The 19,914-nt window shown below is 38.7% G+C and overlaps 1 protein-coding gene across 1 annotated transcript; it reads right to left on the reverse strand.

Annotated features, from left to right (window-relative positions):
- On the reverse strand, nt 11,892–12,992 carry LOC109226387 (ethylene-responsive transcription factor ERF027-like). Its single transcript, XM_019391165.1, has one exon. It carries the CDS (start codon nt 12,950–12,952, stop codon nt 12,347–12,349), a length of 606 nt encoding a protein of 201 aa, XP_019246710.1. The 5' UTR covers nt 12,953–12,992; the 3' UTR covers nt 11,892–12,346.

Genomic DNA, 19,914 nt, shown 5'->3' on the forward strand with positions numbered 1-19,914 from the left:
AAACTCCTGAATGTAAATCTAAGCTAACTTCTCTGAAGAATAGGTGGCCACCACCAGAATGAAGTGCGCGAACTTGGTCAACCGGTCCACAATAACCCTAACTACATCATATTTCTTCAAGGTCCATGGCAAGACTACTACAAAGTCCATAGTGATGCGCTCCAACTTCCACTTCGGTATCTCCAATCTCTGAGTCACCCAGGTTTTGATGTTCATACTTCTCCTGTTGACAATTCAAGCACCGAGATACGTAAGCAACAATGTCTTTCTTCATTCTGCGCCACTAATAATGCTATTTCAAGTCACAGTATATCTTCGTGACACCTGGGTGAACAGAATAGTGCGAACTGTGTGCCTCCTCAAGGATCAAAACTCTTAACCCATCAACATTTGGAACACAAATCCGGCCTTGAAGCAACATAACACCATTATCACCAATCACAACTTCCTGGGCACCACCCCGCTGCACCATATCTGTCAACACCAACAAGTGAGGATCATCAAATTGGCGAGCCTTGATACGCTCCAATAATGAAGATTGTGCCACCACACAAGCTAGAACACATCTGGGGTCCGAAATATCTAATCTCACAAAACCGGTTGGCTAAAGCATGAACATCCATGGATAGTGGCCTCTCTACTACCGGTAAATATACCAGACTACCCATACTCTCCGCCTTCCTGCTCAATGCATCAACCACTACATTATCCTTCCCCGGGTGGTATAATATTATCATAGTCTTTCAGCAACTCTAACCATCTCCGCAGCCGCAAATTAAGGTCTTTCTGCTAGAACAGGTGCTGGAGATTTCGATGGTCCCTGAACACCATACAAATAGTGCGTCCAAATATTCAGCGCGTGAACAATGGCTGCCAACTCTAAGTCATGAATAGGGTAATTCTTCTCATGAACCTTCAATTGCTGAGACGCGTAAGAATTCACCCTACCATCCTGCATAAACACTGCACCAAGCCTAATATGCCATTCATCACAATATATGGTGTAAGATCTTGAACTTGTAGGCAACACCAATACTGGGCTATAGTCAAAGCAGTATTGAAAATAGCACCCTTCTAGGTCAACTTGGTCAATAGGGCCAAGATAGATGAAAACCCCTCCACGAATCGGCGATAATAACACACCAAACCCAAGAAGCTCCGAATCTCTATAGCTGAAGTAAGTCTAGGCCAGTTCTAAACTACCTCAATCTTCTTAGGATCCACCAAAATACCATCGAAAGACACAACATGTCCCAAAAAGGCAACCGAGTCCAACTAGAACTCACACTTTGAAAACTTGGCATATAGCTGACTATCCTTCAAGGTCTGAAGTAAAACCTGAAGATGCTGCTCGTGTTCCTCTCGGCTGTGAGAGTAAACCAAGATATCATCAATGAAAATGATCATAAAATAATTTAAATAGGGCTTGAACACTCAGTTCATCAAATCCACAAATGCTACTGGGGCATTTCTCAAGCCAAATGACATCACTAAGAACTATAGTGACCATACCGAGTCCAAAAAGACGTCTGAGGGACATCCCATGGGTCTCAAATCAATTTTCGAAAACACTTTGGCACCTTGAAGCTAGTCAAATAAGTCATCAATCCTCGGTCAAGGATAATTGTTCTTGATAGTGACTTTGTTCATCCACCGATAGTCAATACACATCCTCATCGTCCCATCCTTCTTCTTCACAAACAACACCGGTGCACCCCAAGGCGAGCCACTAGGTCTAATTAATCCCTTGTCAAACGAATCCTGTAATTACTCCTTCAATTCCTTCAACTCAACCGAGGCCATATGATATGGTGGAATTGAAATGGGTTGAGTGTCCGAAGCCAAGTGAATACAAAATTTGATATCTATGTCAGGTGTCATCCTTGTCAAATCTGTAGGAAACAACTCTAGAAAATCGCGCACGATTGATACTGAATCCATGTAAGGAACATCCGCACTAGGATCATGGATATAGGCCAAATATGCTAGACAACCCTTATCGACCATACGTCGAGCCTTCACATAAGATATGACCTTGCTAGTAGAATGCCCAGGAGTCCGCCTTCACTCTAATCGAGGCAACCTCGACATGGCTAATGTCACCGCCTTGGCGTGACAATCCAAAATAACATGATAAGGTGACAACCAATCCATACCCAAGATAACATCAAAGTCTACCATATCAAGAAGTAGAAGGTCTACCCTAGTCTCATAGCTCCCCATAGAAATCACACACGAGTGATAGACATGATCTATTACAATAGAATCTCCCATAGGCATGGGTACATAGACATGAGCACTCAAAGAATCACGAGGCATAGCCAGATATGAATCAAATAGGATGACACGTAGGAATAAATAGAGCCCCGATCAAATAAAACTATGGCATCTCTAAAGCAAACCGGAAAAATACATGTGATGATGGAATTAGATGACTTTTCCTTGGGTTTGGATGGGAATGCATAAAACGGGGCTGAGCCCCATCACTATGACCTTCGCCCCTTGGGAGATCTCTAGCTGGTTGGCCTCTACCTCTAATAGCCTAACCTCCACCTCTAGTAGCCTGACCCCCACCTCTAGCTGGCTAAGCAGGCAGTAAAGCAACCGGTGACGGAACCATGGCATGAGAACTCTGCTGTGGCATGCCGCCTTATGACCTAGGGCGAAACCTCGCGATGTGCCTCGGATCTCCATATGTATAGCAAGCCCTTTGCTTTTGTGGTTGCTGAAGCTGAGACTGAACCCGACGACCCGGATACTCACCGTTATAGATCTGAATCAGCGATGCACTGATGGGAGCTGAAGGTGCACTGTATGCTTTTCTCCGAACGATACTCATATGAACCACGACTGCCTGAAGCACCATGGGATGTCTTGAAAGCTGACTGAATCGGCTTGGGAGGATGGCCTCTACCAAAAGAACCTCTACCTCCAGATTAGGTACCACTGAAGCTACCTAAATGGCGAGGCCTCTTCTCAAACATAGTCTCTTAGCCCTAGCTACAAATCGTCTCGATACGTCTAGCAATCTCTATGGCCCTCTGGAAAGAAAAATCATCCCTATTCTCTTTGGCGATTTCTAGCCTGATACCGAAAGTAAGTCCATAAATGAATCTCCTCACTCTCTACCTATCAGTAGGGAGTAAGATAACTACATAGAGAGCTAGATCCACAGATCGGGTCTCATACTGGGTAACAATCATGCTACTCTACTGAAGGCGCTCAAACTACCTAGAGACTCCTTTCTCAGGGTGAAAGGAATAAACTTCTCTAGAAAAACTGATCCCAAGTGAGGGATAACGAACCTGCTAGTCTACCCTGCTCATAATCCTACCACCACCTCTTGGCAGAATCGGCCATCTAGAATATTGCAAAGTCGACCCCATTGGACTCGACAATACCCATGTCGTACAATACCTCGCGAAAATAGTCCAAATAAACCTGTGGGTCCTCAGAAGGTGCACCACTGAAATGAATAAGGCAGAGCTTTGTGAACTTATCAAACATCATCAATCCCTCAAAAACATTGCGGACCTCTCCCCGATCTGTGTAGCAACAACAGGCTGTACTACCGCAACTAGCAGAACTGCTAGAGTCTGATATATGAGAACCATTTGCTCCAGAGTGTGAGTGGCAGGAGTCTGTGCTCCTCCCACAGCCTGAGAGATAGCTGGTGCAACCAGAAATGCACCGATACGGGCCATGCTATCCATGAGGCCCACCAAGAGGACTAGCACATCCTAAAGTACAGGAGTGGCTATAAATCCCTTCGAGACCTGAGCGGGCCCGACTGGTGTGGCCAGAACTAGGATCTCTTCCTTATGATCGATTTGAGGCTCCATAGTGGGTGCTGCTGCACGAGCTCTACGTTGAGTTCTACCTCTGCCCCTGTCCCGGGCCCTACCCCTGATAGTGGCTGCAATATGGGGCTCCAACTTCTACCCAGATATAGATGTTGTGCATGTTCTCACCATTTGCGAGATAACAAGAATAGAATGATTCAAACATCAATGATAGAATAAAATCTCACAATAGAGAATGAAATAAGTTAAATTTTCCTAAAGCTCTATAGCCTCTCCAAGATAAGTAGTGACGTTTTCGTACCGATCCTCTAGACTCAACTAAGCTTGCTCATGACTCGTAAGAGCTATCAACTTATCATGACCCGGAATATCACCTTCGGGACCGTGATGGCACCTAGCATTTCACTTGCTAGGCAAGCCAACGTTAGCTAGATTACTTAACCCATTTTAACAATCCAAAATAAAACATTAATAAAAATAAACTAAAATAATCTAAAATGGAATAATAGAATACGAATGACGATATCTAAACATCTCCCAGAATCCGGAGTCACGAATACATGAGAACTAGAGTACTACACATATGGTATCGAACAAGTACAACTATTTGAGACTAGATAAACAGTAGAATAGAAAAAGAAGGGGACTTCAGGGTTGCGAACACAGTGCAACTATACCTTAAGTCTCCAAACATAGCTGAATCCGAATAGAACATCACTAGAAGTCGTTGGGATCAACACCAGTATCTACACAAGAAATGCAAAAGTGCAGCATGAATGCGACCGACCCAATTTACTCTGTAAGTGTCGAGCCTAACCTCGACGAGGTAGTGACGAGGCTATGACAAGACACCTACATTATATATATATATATATATATATATATATATACACACATTAAGCAACATAATAATTAGTAGAACAATTAAAATGTTAAATGGGAGGGGATATGCGAAAGGTGGAATACATAGGAACGCCAAGTATGAAATCACGAAATAATATCTTTCCGAAATGAGCAACATTGTGACCAAGTAAATCACCAATCCGGAAATTAAATATGGAAATGAATAAAGATGGCACCTCATCACCCTTCATGCTTTTACTTTCGTTCTCACCATGTATTATCATAAATAAAGATCGCACGGCATCACCCTTCATGCTTTTACTGTCAACCTCACATGATATGATAAATGATGATAATAAATCAAATGCAGGGCATCACCCTTCATACTTTAATCCTCACAATCTCTCAAATAGATGCTAATGCATGCAAATAAGCACGACAACGCCCTTCGTGAATTTCACTATTCCTCACCAAGCAACAATACAAATCCTAGTTAACAATGCAAGGCGTGAAGCATTTTCACTTCAATTATAGTTCCATGATAACAAACTCAATTTTCAAAATTACCAACATCTTTAAAATAAATAACAAATATGAGGTGAATAATTAAAGAAGTCATCATCTAACCTAAGCATGAAAATCATAGTCAATAAAACAATATAATACAAGGAAACAACATCCACCCGCATGCTTTGACCCAATAACAACATATATATACTCGTCACCTCACATATATGTCATCCCTACACATATTAGACATAGAAAATAGACCAACATGACCTAATCCCTTAAGTCAAGGTTAACCACGATACTTACCTCACTCTGCAACCAAATCAAGGAACAACCGTGACTTTTCCTTTAGAATTAGCCTCCAAAACAATCAAATCTAACCAAATATAGTCCAAATAATTCAAATAAGTCTTTAGAAACTACCCACGCTTGAAAGAAGATTCGATCTTTAATGATTTTGGAAAAAAGTCAATAAATGTCAACCCCGGGCCCGCTTGGTCAAAACCTGAGATTCACACCAATAACCAAATACACATTCATCCCAAGCCTAGTTATGTGATTAGTTTTGAAATCCAACCTCAATTTGAGGTCTAAATCTCAGTTTCTCAAAATCCCCAATTTCTACTTAAATCCCTAATTTCTAACATGAAAAATCTTATATTAAAGGTTAAACTCAATGGGTGATTATGGAAATGTAATAAAACAAGTTAAAATTTACTAACCAGTGAAGTTGGGATAAAAAACCTCTTGAAAATCGCCTCTAAGCGGAGCTCTAACTTGAAAATGGTGAAAAATGATGAAAATCCCAACTTTGAAATGTTTTAATATCTGGGCATTAGGTGTTCTTCGCGTTCACGAAGCACCTGACATATTCACGAAGAACACTAGGGAAACAACCATCGCGATCACAAACTCTTTCACGCGTCCGCGAAGAGATCACCAGCCTGGCCTCCGCGTTCGTGACCAGTGTGTCACGTTTGCGTAGAAGGATGCCTCTTGCCTGGCCCCAAATCCCAAAAGCCTTCGCGTTCGCGAAAGGTAAACCCCCCCCCCCCCTTCTTCGCGTTTGCGACCAAGTCCCCGTATTCGAGAAAAAGCAAATTCCACCCTAGCTCAATTTCCCGTTCGCGATTGAGAAGCACAAAGCATCAAACATCAATAACAGCTGAAAACCAGCAAATTTCTAAGTCCAAAATGGTCTGTGGCCTATCCGAAACTCACCCGAGCCCTCAGGCTCCAAACCAAACATGCACATAAGTGTAATAACATCAAACAGACTCGCTCGCATGATCAAAACACCAAAATAACACCTGAAACTATGAATCAAAAATCAAAATACATGAAATTTCAAAGAAAACTCAAGAACTTCTAAAATCATAACGAAGCGTCCAAATCCTATCAAATCAACTTCGATTTGCACCAAATTTTGCAGACAAGTTTCTAATAGCAAAATGGACCTATACCAACTCCCAAAATCAAAATCCAAACCCGGTAGCCATAAAGTAAACCAACGGTCAAACTTAGAAAATTTTCAAGCTTTCAAATTACTAGCTTTTGAAAAAAGAAGTGAAATCAACCTAGAGACCCTAGAATTCAATTCCGAAATTAAGTTCTAGTCTAAAGTTACAATACGGGCCCACCGGAATTTCCAAAATACTGATCGGGGGTCATTTACAAAAAAATATTGATTGTAGTCAACTCAAGTTATTTTTAAAGCAAAAAATCATATTTTCTTTAAATTTTTACGTTAAAACTTTTCGGATAAAGACATGGACAGCGCATACAAATCGGGAAACATCAAATAGAGCTAATAGAGTCCTCAAAGCACGAAAATAAGGGCTTGTACTTAGAAGGACCTATCGGGTCGTCACACCAGTCGTTTTAAGCTCTAGTGCATCATTAAGTGATTTGAAGCCTTGAGTAGCTTCACTTTACGTATTATGACTTGCACGTGTGTTTGGTTTTTATTTTTGAGGACTTCGAAGTATATTTGGAAGAATAATTCTCAATTCGAAAGCTATAGGTTGAAAGAGTTGACCAAGGTTTGACTTTTGAGTAAAGGACCTCGGAATCGAGTTTTGAAGGTTTTAATAGGTTCGTATTATGATTTTGGACTTGGGAGTATGTTCGAGTATCGGATGGTCCGGGAGCGTTTCGACGCTAAATGTGGAAAGTTGGAATTTTGAAGGTTTTAGAATTTGTCTAAGTTTGATTTGAAGTGGACTTTGATATTATCGATGTCCTTTGGGATTCCGATCCTTAGAATAGGTTTGTATTGTGATTTATGACTTGCACGTAAAATATGACGGCATTCCGGAATGTTTAATTATGATTCGGACGCATTCGGCGAAGTTTGAATGTTTGAAAGTTAAAATAAAGATTTTGATCCTCGATTCTTGGTTTGATGTTATTCATGGAATTTTGAGCCTTTGGATAAGTCTGGACAAGGTATTGAGACTTGTTGGTATGATTGGACAGGGTCCTGGGGGCCTCGAGTATATTCAAGAGGTTTTAGACCATTTTTCCTTATTTAGTAATTACTGGTGCTGGTGTCTGGTGTTGTTCTTCGCGAACGCAAAGGGATACACATGTTCGCAAAGCAAGATTTATGGCAACTGTTATTTTTCACTTCACGTTCGCGACTAGGGAATCGCGCTCTCGAAGGTGTTGGTCTGAGGTGAATTGCGTTTGCGACAGGGTGTTCGCGTAGTTGAAGCTGGGCCTGGAATCTTGGCCTTCACGTTCGCGATGGAGTGGTCGCATCCATGATGAGGTAACTTGGTGAAGAATCACGTTCATGAGCCTTGTCTCGCATTCGCGAAGAGAAGTTTTGGAGCTGGAGCAGATTGTGCTTCGCGAACGCGAGGGTCAGGTCGCGTTGGCGAAGAAGGAGGGGCAAGTGCAAACTTGTTTTAATTCGGGACTTAGCTCTCATTTCTCTTATTGTCCACTTGGGTGGCCGAATTTGGGAGCTATTTTGAGAGGATTTTTCATCAAGCAATACAAAGTAAGTGATTCCTACTTGTTGTAAGTTAAATACATGGATTATGTATGGATTTAAACATAGAATTTTGTAAATATGATGAAATTTTGGAAGAAAACCTAGAATTTGATATTTTTGGATTTGACCACGAATTTGAACATGAAATTAGGAATAAATTATATGTTTGACTTTTTTGTGTTTTGGGTAATGATTATCTTCAAAACATTTCGAAAATCGGGCACATGGGCCTGGAGGTTGACTTTGTTGACTTTTCGAGCGAAGTTGGGAATTGTTATAAATTATTAAATTTAGAGAAATGGAGTATATTGTGATTGGTCTGCACGTTGTTTTGGCTAGTTTTGGATCGTTTGGCATTGGTTGAGGTGTTAGAGAGGCATTGGAGTCGGTTATCTGAATTCGGAGCGAGGTAAGTTTCGCGTCTAATATTATGAGGGAAAAACTATCTCGTATGTATTAAATTGTTATATGGTACTAGTTGTGGATACTACGTACGTACGAGGTGACGAGAGTTCATACGTAGCTAAACGCATACTTGTTTCCGGGTAGACTTACGAGTTTATGATGTAATATTTTAATTATTTGAACTCAATTTGTTAGTTTAAATACTTGAATTTATAAGTAAAATTTGATTTGGGATTATGTTAGACCGACCTGTATCACCTTGAGTTGTTTGGCGAGATATTTGATAGATGGTAAAGTTCATGTTTACTTTAAGCTCCTGTTCTAGTGTTGCAAACACGTGACCTATAATTTGATAAGTTTCTTCCTTTCCTGTGGATCGGGCCGTACGCCTTGGGAGTATATTGAGATTCATATATGGTTCGTGTTAGTCGGCCCTCGGTAATGTACACACTAATCTAGATCGGGTTGTACAACCTCGACATAACTCGTGCGTAATATTGTTAGGAGTCCGAGTATTCATGAGATTTTTCTTTGATTGAGACCTGGCATTTATACGATATTCTTTATTAGTTTAAGATAACACTTGATATTTCTTATCTGTTAAGATAGTAAACGAGATTTTGAGAGATTTATATTGTCACAAATGTTGGAGGATTTTTACTAGTTACAGTTCTTACCTTATTGTCATTGTTGTGCTTCATATTCATTAATAATTTAATACATATTGATTTATTAGATCACTAGTAAGTGTCGATGTTGATCCCTCGTCACTACTTCTCCAGGATTAGACTAGATACTTACTTGGTATGCGTTGATTTACGTACTCATGCTATACTTCTACACTGATTGTATATGTATATATTTTGGTAGTTATCTTGGTGCATTAGCGCACCTGCTGGGGGGACTTTATGGCGAGCTGCATCCTACGCCACGATCCGCAGCACACAGAGTTTCCATCATGCCCATTTATTTTATCTTGTCTATTTTATATTCTCGACAGATGTTGTAGTAGTGTTGTATTGTCCTATTAGATGTTCATGAACTTGTGACACTGGATTTTGGGATATTCTAGTAGATGTTAATGGTTTTGCATTATTATTGTCACCATTTTATTTTAAATCTTAGTAATATTGTATGTATCCATGATTTAAAATGTATTAATTTCTTTATTTAATAGAATTTATGATTATAAAAGTAATAAAATGAATAATTATTTAGATAGTTCACTGTTAGCTTGCCTGATAGCGACGTTGGATGCCATCATGGCCTATATTAGGTTTTGGGCCGTGATATTCTTATACAGATGTCACCTAAATGAGATTATGCTCAAAAGCACATCTTTGTGATACAAGGAATTTTTAAAAAAATGTCTTGAAACAATAGAATTTTGTTTAAAAATATCTTGAAACAAAAACATAACAATAATTCAAAATTCTTTATAAAAAGCAACTTTAAATTTGTGAATACTCCTAGTTAATTAGTGAAAAGTAGATTTAAGTTTAATCTTTTCCAAGCCTTTCTTAAGTTTTTAAAATTTGTATCGTGTCAATGTAACAAACATTTCACTTGGGGATTGCGATTCTACATTCAAAGTTCTCTTTCCAAAAGCTCTTAGAATATACTAAACGTACGTTTCTGATACCAAGTCCTTTTCAGTTTATGATAGCCATTATGTACAATTTTGGAAGGAATAGCCCTTTATCCTTTATAAATTCCCTTAATTGGTACTGCTAGTACTAGCAGGATTTATTTAAGAAAGAAAGCTACGTACACAGGGGGGACAATGTGGATAAGTCTAAATAAGCTTAAATTATCTTCTAAGCAAAAGCTAAAGGGGACCAAAAGGCTTTTACATGAACGGTAAACCTGATCAAGAATTAGAGTTACCGTTTCATAATATATAGACCTTCCGTGCATATTCTATTTCCAATTTCCAATTGTGTTCATTAATTAGAATTAGAAATGTATTTAGGGAAGAGGTCTTGGTTATCAGGTGTGAGGGAGTGTGGCAGGGTAGATTGCTGTTTTTCTTCAATTTTTTTTAGCGTTATGACACATGTTACCTTAATATATTGTTGTTACTATTATTTGCTACTTGTTGTTTTATCTTTACTGTTTCTTGAGTTGAGGGTCTATTAGAAATATCATCTTTATCTTAATAAGGTAGGAGTAAGGTCTGCGTACTCATTACTTCCCCAGACTCCACTTATGAGAATACACCGGGTTTGTTGTTATTATTGTTGTTATGACACATGTGGCACTGCGAGTGGTGAATGTCTTATTAAGAGGATACGGAACGTAAGGTTTAGGCGTGTAACTAAAAATTTATAAGAAGTTTGAGATGGAACTTATATCTTTTCCCAATTAATATATAATTGAAAACGATTAATAATAGAAGCATGTATTCCATCAACGTATCCAATAACCATTGAATTATTTGTATTTATCGCGAAATATTGGTTTATATAGTGAAATCTAGACATACAATGTACAATCCAAAACATATGTCTCGCTTAAATAGGAATTTGTTACCCATAATACCTTGGTCTATATTACTCAATTTTACAAATCTAATCTATTTGGTTTTTATCGCATGTCATTCAAGATAACTAATGTAATGTAGTAGGAAAAATTAATAGCAAAACATTAAATTATCTTAAGTTAAGAACAATTTTAAGAGTAAATTTAAAGTGAAGTAAATGAAATACATCTTGCTTTCTCTTCTAAAACTGATCTTTTCTAGAATTTTCCATATAGTTTTAAAATCCGTCTTACAAATACTTCTAAAAACAAATAAGATATGACAAGTAATAAGAAAAAGATAACTAACAAAAATCTAGAATTAATGTTTTTATTTTACTCTAATGACATAACTTATTGGGATGCATTTTATATAAAAGTTCATTCTTTTATAAGGAGAACGAAAATCAAAAGATATAAAATAGTGCTACTTATTTTAAAATGATGATTTTTAATACTTTGCATATATTTGATCTCTTATATGTCAAACGTCTTTTTTTTTTTAATATTTTTATATTCCATCATATAAATTGGAACAAAGATAGTACTAGACATTAGTAGTTAGTAAGACAACTATTAGTACTACGGAATATCACATTATTAATGAATAACATAGCTATCATATCATTCATTATGTCAACAACAAAAAAAATCTCACAGCTGTAGACATAGGCATTCTTTTTTTTTATTTTTATTTTAGTAAACTGGACATATTAATATATTAAAGGCATTTATTACTCCACACTAGAAATAGCAAGCTCTCTTGACCCCATTTACTTGGTTCCTAAGAGCTTCATAATACCCAGATGGAAGACATATTTTTTTATGACTACTGCTTCATCCGTATTAGTACAGTTTTAAGTTTACCCAACAGACTTCATCAAGATTAATTACTCGTACATTACAAGAAAAGGGACTTCTCAACTATAAACAATAATGAGAGTCCATACACCAAGTTTATATGGGTGTATTCATTTTGAAGAAGTTACGCAAAAATTGAAAACAATTTCCTTTGACTTCTGAATTAATAGTTTTAATTTTTGAGAAGTCATAATTAATTGTTTTCAATAAAAGAAAAGTAACTTCCTTTCTTGCTGAAAGGAAGAAAAAGGAAATACAAGCACTTGTTCACATCCAAACGCACGTCCTTACCGAAAACTATTTGTCAAGGACTACTTGGCCAAAAAAGCAAATGCACACTTAACTTGTAGTAATAGTGGTTCCGTTATTCTAGTTCTGGACTGTACATGGGGGCCATAATAATTTAAGGATAGCTCCAGAGATTATCTGCATCAGAATTTTCTGGTGATTCATCGTAAGATGTTGACTGATGCATCCTTGGCGGGCTAACAAGCATTGCCTCTGCCATTTCGTCCAGCAATTTCGGCATTCCAAAAATTTCCTCTTCATCCACAAATGTAGCTGCTACAGTAGTCGACGCCCCTTCATAATTTCCAGTATAAGCCAGTACTTCATGACTATTGCTTTCTGAAATTGGAGGTGCTCTAGCAGCAGCAGCATTTGCAGCAGCAGCACGAATGTCCACGGCCGAAAGAGAAGCCGGGACGGGATACGAGTAAGCGGAATCTGGGAAATTTAAGGGAGCATCAGGACCTTTTAATGCCAAAGCTGCAACGTCATATGCAGCAGCAGCCATCTCAGGAGTGGAGAAGGTACCTAGCCAAATACGCGTAGTTTTTCGAGGCTCGCGAATTTCAGACACCCATTTACCGTTCCTTTGCCGAATTCCTCGAAAATTCGGATGCCTACGAGGTGATAGTACATTACCACTAGCAGAGCCAGTGGGGGAGAAGTTTTCTGAAGGAGGAGGATTGTCGCTTGGGGTAACGTTAAAGAAATGATCAGCCATGCAATATGACACGCAGTGGAGTTATTGCTACTTAGGCTTCTTTGGATATTGGATGATTGTGAGAGAGAATTTGGGCTATTTTAAGGTTGGACAGTAAGCGTGGGAAAGTCGCGGATCACCTGCTTATGTTAAAACCCAATAAAGGCACTTGTTTTTGACATGTGCTGGCTTTGGAGCGCACACGTAATTGGGGCAAGCTAATAACTTAGCTGTTAAATGTGAAGCATAGCCTATTTCTAAATCAGGTACTTATGTCAGGCCATGTTTGCTTATGTCGCACCAGGTGCCAACATCGTAGCTTGAAATTTTTAGTCATAAGAAATTTTAGCCAATGGAAAGCCAGAATTAGACACGTTATATACACCTTATGATGTCCATTTAATGTCTCATCACAATATCTTTTTGATGAGGTCTTGCCCTAAACGGAATGAATTGTTGACCATTTATAATATATAAATCTATATCTATCTATATCTATATCTATATCTATCTATATCTATATTTTATTATAAAAGCACGAATAATTTATGCTAAATGTTGAACGACTAAAATATCCCTGAAATATTGATCGACTTTTATGCCCTTAAATATTTGTATAATTTAAGGATCTAATGGTAAATTACCTAATGCTGGAATTCTTTTTCGATTAAACTACACATATACCCGATCCTGTAACGTTGATCCTACTTGAATTAGAAAAGTGCGTCCATAATTTTCTTTCAAAGAATTGTTGTTCTTAATTACACTTCTTTTAGAACAAGGAACGTACTGAAATATAGGCACGTACTAAACTTTTAGTACTACATTCTTAAAACATCTATGACATTTTACAAAGTTAAAAATTCTTACTATCCTTTAAAATCTTAATTTTTATTTAGTTCATATAAAGCTAAAACTAAATTAAGTTAGTATTTTCACCTAAATATTAGGAGCTACTACCTAATTCAAATAAATTGAGTTATTTTTTAAAATATTAACTAATAAGAAAATAATTAAACGATATTTTTTAAAATATAAAATCTAATTTTAGTGGATAAAAATAGGGGCAAGTTCATATGAGTATTTTTCTTTTACATGATAATAAAGTGTTTCTAATAATACATATGATATTGACTCTTTAATTTATTTATTCTTACATAAGTATGACTAATTGATTCATTTACAAGTTTTCAAAGAAAATCGATTGATGTTAGATTAGTTTTTCTAGAACAAGTTCGTCCAAGTCTCCTATATATCAAAGTTTAACAAATTGTTTCTTTGATTCGTTTATTTTTATTAGATGTTCATGTGCCATGAATTGTTTTTAATTCAAGATTTACATCAATTTATATTCAAATAAAAAGCAAAAATACTTTAGAATAATATTATTTATGTATTGCGTGATGATTGGTTAAAAACAATTAGTCATGGACTTGATTTATAAAAACACGTGTAGGATTAATATTTTATTGCTTTGAATATGATAAAGCAGTAATAATTTTCTCGGGTTATATCCGACATAATTTAAATTCGACATAACTTTATATATAATAGATACAACCCTCACAAATATGTCAAAGTGCAGTAGTGAAAAAGTAATACTTTTTGGAAGTGATTCAAAGATGGACAATTATATGTTTTACTTTTGAGATGGAGAAGCCAAAGTTATAGAAGGAAACATACACTAATAACGTCCTCTATAAAGAAGTATTAGATATGATACCACCACACTGAATATTTGTACACTATAAATAAGATATTATTTAACTTAACTAAATTGATCATCTTTGTAGGTTAAAACAATGTCATTTTGAATTCAAGTATTCTATTAATATAATAAATAATTTTTAGCATTTAAATAATTGATGTATTTTTATCATGTTTACTTTACAATGATCATATCATCTTGTAAATAAACTGTTACTAAATTTAGTTAGTTGTTCTTTCACATAAAAGTTCTGACTAAAGATTTACGTGCAACGCACGTACATAGTAACTAGTTATATTATTATAAAAGATTTATAAATAATATAGATATTATATTATATCTATATAACTAGTTATATAGATATTATAAATAAATATCTATATCTATATCTATTTATCTATATCTATATCTATCTATCTATATCTATATCTATATCTATATTAATATAAAAGCACAAATACAATGTCGGTTTACAAAAATATCCTTTAAAAATTAAATTATCTCTTTAATACAATGTACAAAAACGTAAAATCAATAGATTCCTCTTAAAAGTCAAATAGCTCTAGGAGTCTATTTACTTTACTTTCCCTTCAATGGAGCAATTCCAAAACGTGGAGATGTTGAGTTATATATGAAAAAGGAATTAAATTTTTTAATTGATTTAGAAATCTTAAATATTCACAAAACTAATACAAAAGAAACTTCAGTACTAAGCTCTTTAAACGCTTATAATATTCTAAACGAAGTGGAATTCCTATTATCCTTTAAAGTCTTAATTAAAATTTGTCCGTATAATTTTAAAATTAAGTTAGATATCTTTTCTGATCTAACTTATGTTCCTAAATATCAGGGATAATTGCATAAAAATAGAGTCCGCGTAGGTGCTTTTCATCTGCATAGCCATCATTTAAAGTTTTCATCCGTATAGCCCATTAAAGTCTCACAGTATGTGTCACGACACAATTCCCAAACCCGGTCGTGATGGCGCCACTCGTGAAGACAAGGCCAGCCAGAACAACGCAAATGCCTCTGTTAAAGCAATTAATTAACATTAACAATTCTAATACATGCTTAATATAGCCAATAATGCGGAACAGCGACAATAACAAGGGAAACCATCCCGACACAGCCCAAACTGGGGTGTCACAAGTCATGAGCTACTACAGAGTTTTCTATAAGTCTACAAACTATGAAATTCGGTACAATAGTCTGAAGAAAACATAAATGATAGAGGATAGGGGAGACAAGGGGCTGCGGACGTTAACAGCTACCTCGTAACTCCAAATCGCTGCCTGGTCTGGAAGGAATCAGCGCTCAGGTGCGGACTCTGCTATGCCTGAATCTGCACGCATGGTGCAGGGAGTAATGTGAGTACTCCGACCCAGTGAGTAAAAATAATAAATAATAACCGAAGGCATAAAAACACATAAGTGCACAAGGCAATTCTATATCAGGCAGTAACTCACTTAAAGCAGTAAAACAGTAAAGAGTCAAATGAAATCTCCTTTTAAAAACAGGTAAATCATGTAAACAACAAGTAGATAGTGAGTAGGAATCTGCCCCTCGGGCCCAGTATCAATCGCTCAGAACAGTGTCAGCCCCTCAGGCTCAGTATCAGTCACTCAGCATAGCATCATCCCCTCGGGCTCACTCTCAGATCATATGGGTACCCGCGCTCACAGTGGGTCTGCTGACTCAGGAGGGGCCCCTTACGGCCCAAGCGCTATATCAACATAAGGCCTGAAAGCCTTCTCACATCACTCATAAGGCCTGAAAGCCTCCTCACATCACTCACAAGGCCTGAAAGCCTCCTCACATCACTCAATATATCCTCACATATGGCCCTCGGCCTCACGCAGTCCAGAAAAACATCATAAGCCCCTCGGACTTCAATAAAATAGTAGTGCTCAGCCCAAACAACAGTGAAAATATCATTTATGTCTCAAAGTTCAATTAAAGCGGCTGAGTTTGTAAAACAATATAATCAACAGGACTGAGTTCAAGTAGTATATCAAAATAGTGAGGATTCCTATCTGAATCAACTTTTGAATTTGATTAATTTATTGGAATTGATAAAATTAGGAGTTCAGTGATAAAAATCCACGAAGGATTCAAGTAGTCGGCATGAAGCCCAAAATATGGCAAAAGGCCCAAGTCATATTAATAATAAACTCATCTCAGTCAAATATGCGGTAAAAACACAAGTCGGGATGGACCAAGCCACAATCCCCAGTAGTACACATAAGCGCGTGTTTCACCTCAATATAGCACTACATCGTGCAAATCCGGGGTTTCAAACCTTCAAGAAATCATTTACTATCATTACTCACCTCAAGCCGACCAAAATCCTAGCTCGCTATGCCCTTGCCTCGCAAATCGGCCTCCTCGCGCGTCGAATCTGACCAAAACCACAACGAATACGTCACAATAGGCTAAGGGAACATAACCCAATCGAAAAGAATCGAAAAATAGCAAAAATCTCGAAATTAGCAAAACCCGAGCCCCGGGCCCACTTCTCGAAGTTCCGAGAATTTTATATCAACGGATTCCTTATCTCGCCACGAGTCTATACATATAAAGATTACCAAAATCGGAGTCTAAATGACCCCACAAATCCCAATTTTTGCTCTCTTAAGTTTCAAGCCCTATTTGCCCATTAATTACTTGAGTTTTCAGCTCTAATCCATGTATTTACACCATAAAATCGTGTTTTAAGTCCAAGAATCCATACCTTATCGAAACCCCTTGAAATCTCTCTGCAAAATCGCCCACAATCCTCCAAGTCCGAGTAAAAATGAGAAAACCCTTCAAAAATTCGCGATGATGAATTTAAATGCCTCTGCCCAGTCGAAACCGCTTCTGCGGTTACCGCTTCTGCTATATTCCCTCCACATTTGCGTATTCCACTAAAGTCACAAACACCGCATCTGCAGTCAACCAGTCGCATCTGCGACTCCGCAGATGCGGTCCCCACTCCGCATCTGCGGTCCCTGACGAGCCTTCACAAAACTGCACCTGCGGTCCTCTATCTCGCATCTGCGAGACCGCTTCTGCGGTCCCATTTCCGCAGAAGCGAAAATACCAGAAGCAGCAGCAATTTCCAATTTCGCAAGTCCAAAACTTCCCGTTAACCATCCGAAATCACCCCGAGGCCCCCGGGACCTCAACCAAAAGCACCAACACCTCTTATATCATCATTCAAACTTGTTTCAATCAATAAAACACCTCAAACAACACTAAAACCATCAATTCTCATCGAATTCAAGCCTAAGTTCTTCAAAAACTTTCGAAACACACATTCGATCAAAAGCCTAACCAAATCACCTCCGAATGGTCTGAAATTTTCACCCACATCCCAAATCACCTAACAAAGCTACAGCAACTCTCGGAATTCCATTCCGACCCTCGGATCAAAATCTCACCTATCAACCGGAATTCGCCAAAATACTAACTTCGCCAATTCAAGCCTAATTCTACACCGGACCTCCAAAATCACTCCCGATCATGCTCCTAAGTCACAAATCATCTCCCGAAGCTAACCGAATCACCGAAAATCACATCCGAGCCCTCTAACTCATAAGTCAACATCCGGTTGACTTTTTCCAAGCCAAACCTTCCTTAAAGAGACTAAGTGTCTCATTTCCTACCAAAACCTCTCCAAACCAGCTGGATCCCATAAGATACGGATAATGAAGCGTAAAGAAGCTGAAAATGGGGAAAATGAAGCAGTAACTCACGTGACGACGGGTCGGGTCGTCACATCCTCCCCAACTAAAACAAACGCTCGTCCTCGAGTGGGTCAAGAAACATACCTGAAGCCTCAAACAGGTGAGGATATCTGCTCCGCATCTCCCGCTCGGTCTCCCAAGTAGCCTCCTCCACGGGCCGACCTCTCCACTGCACTTTCACCGAAGCTATATCCTTTGATCTCAACTTCCGAACCTGGCGACCCAAAATAGCCACTGGCTCCACATCATAGGTCAAATCATCATCCATCTGAACCATGCTGAAGTCCAATACATGGGACGGGTCCCCAACATACTTCCGGAGCATAGATACATGAAATATCGGATGCACGCCCGACAAGCTGGGTGGCAAGGCAAGCTCATAAGCCACCTCCCCAATCCTCCTAAGTACCTCAAAAGGCCCAATAAACTGCGGACTCAACTTCCCTTTCTTTCCAAACCGCATAACACCCTTCCTGGGCGAAACCTTCAGCAAGACCTTCTCACCAACCATATAAGACACATCTCGAACCTTCCGGTCCGCATAACTCTTCTGACGCGACTGTGCTGTACGAAGCCTCTCTTGAATCAGCTTCACCTTTTCCAAGGCATACTGAACAAACTCTGTCCCCAATAGCCTAGCCTCGCCGGGCTCGAACCAACCAACTGGAGATCTACACCGCCTCCCATACAACACCTCATACGGAGCCATCTGAATGCTCGATTGATAACTGTTGTTGTAGGCAAACTCTGCAAGCGGCAAAAACTCATCCCAAGAACCTCCAAAATCAATAACACAAGCACGCAACATATCCTCCAATATCTGAATGCTACGCTCGGACTATCCGTCCGTCTGAGGATGAAACGTTGTGCTCAACTCCACCTGAGTACCCAACTCTCTCTGCACGGCTCTCCAAAACTGCGAAGTAAATTGAGTACCTCTATCTGAGATGATAGAAACCGGAACACCGTGCAACCGAACAATCTCCCGGATATAAATCCCTGCCAGTCGCTCTGAAGAATAGGTAGTACACACAGGAATGAAGTGCGCGGACTTGGTCAGCCGATCAACAATCACCCAAATAGCATCAAATTTCCTCAAGGTCCGAGGAAGTCCAACAACAAAGTCCATAGTAATCCTCTCCCACTTCCACTCGAGAATATCTATCTGCTGAAGCAAGCCACCAGGTCTCTGATGCTCATATTTCACCTGTTGACAATTGAGACACCGAGCCACAAATCCCACAATATCTTTCTTCATTCTTCTCCACCAGTAGTGCTGTCTAAGATCCTGATACATCTTCGCGGCACCCGGATGAATGGAATACCGAGCCATGGGCCTCCTCCAATATCAACTCCCGAAGCCCATCCACGTTGGGCACACAAATCCGACCCTGCATCCTCAACACACCATCCTCACCAATCGGTCACATCTCTGGCATCATCATGCTGCACCCTGTCCTTGAGGACAAACAAATGCGGGTCATCATCTGGCGCTCTCTGATGCGATCATACAAGGAAGACCGAGAAACCACACAAGCCAACACCCG

This window comes from Nicotiana attenuata, chromosome 5 (assembly GCF_001879085.1).
Source record: "Nicotiana attenuata strain UT chromosome 5, NIATTr2, whole genome shotgun sequence".
In the NCBI taxonomy this organism is placed as follows: domain Eukaryota; kingdom Viridiplantae; phylum Streptophyta; class Magnoliopsida; order Solanales; family Solanaceae; genus Nicotiana; species Nicotiana attenuata.

Excerpts from the sequence above, each read along its gene's own strand:
- LOC109226387 (XM_019391165.1), bottom strand. The coding sequence starts at position 12,952 with ATGGCTGATCATTTCTTTAACGTTACCCCAAGCGACAATCCTCCTCCT.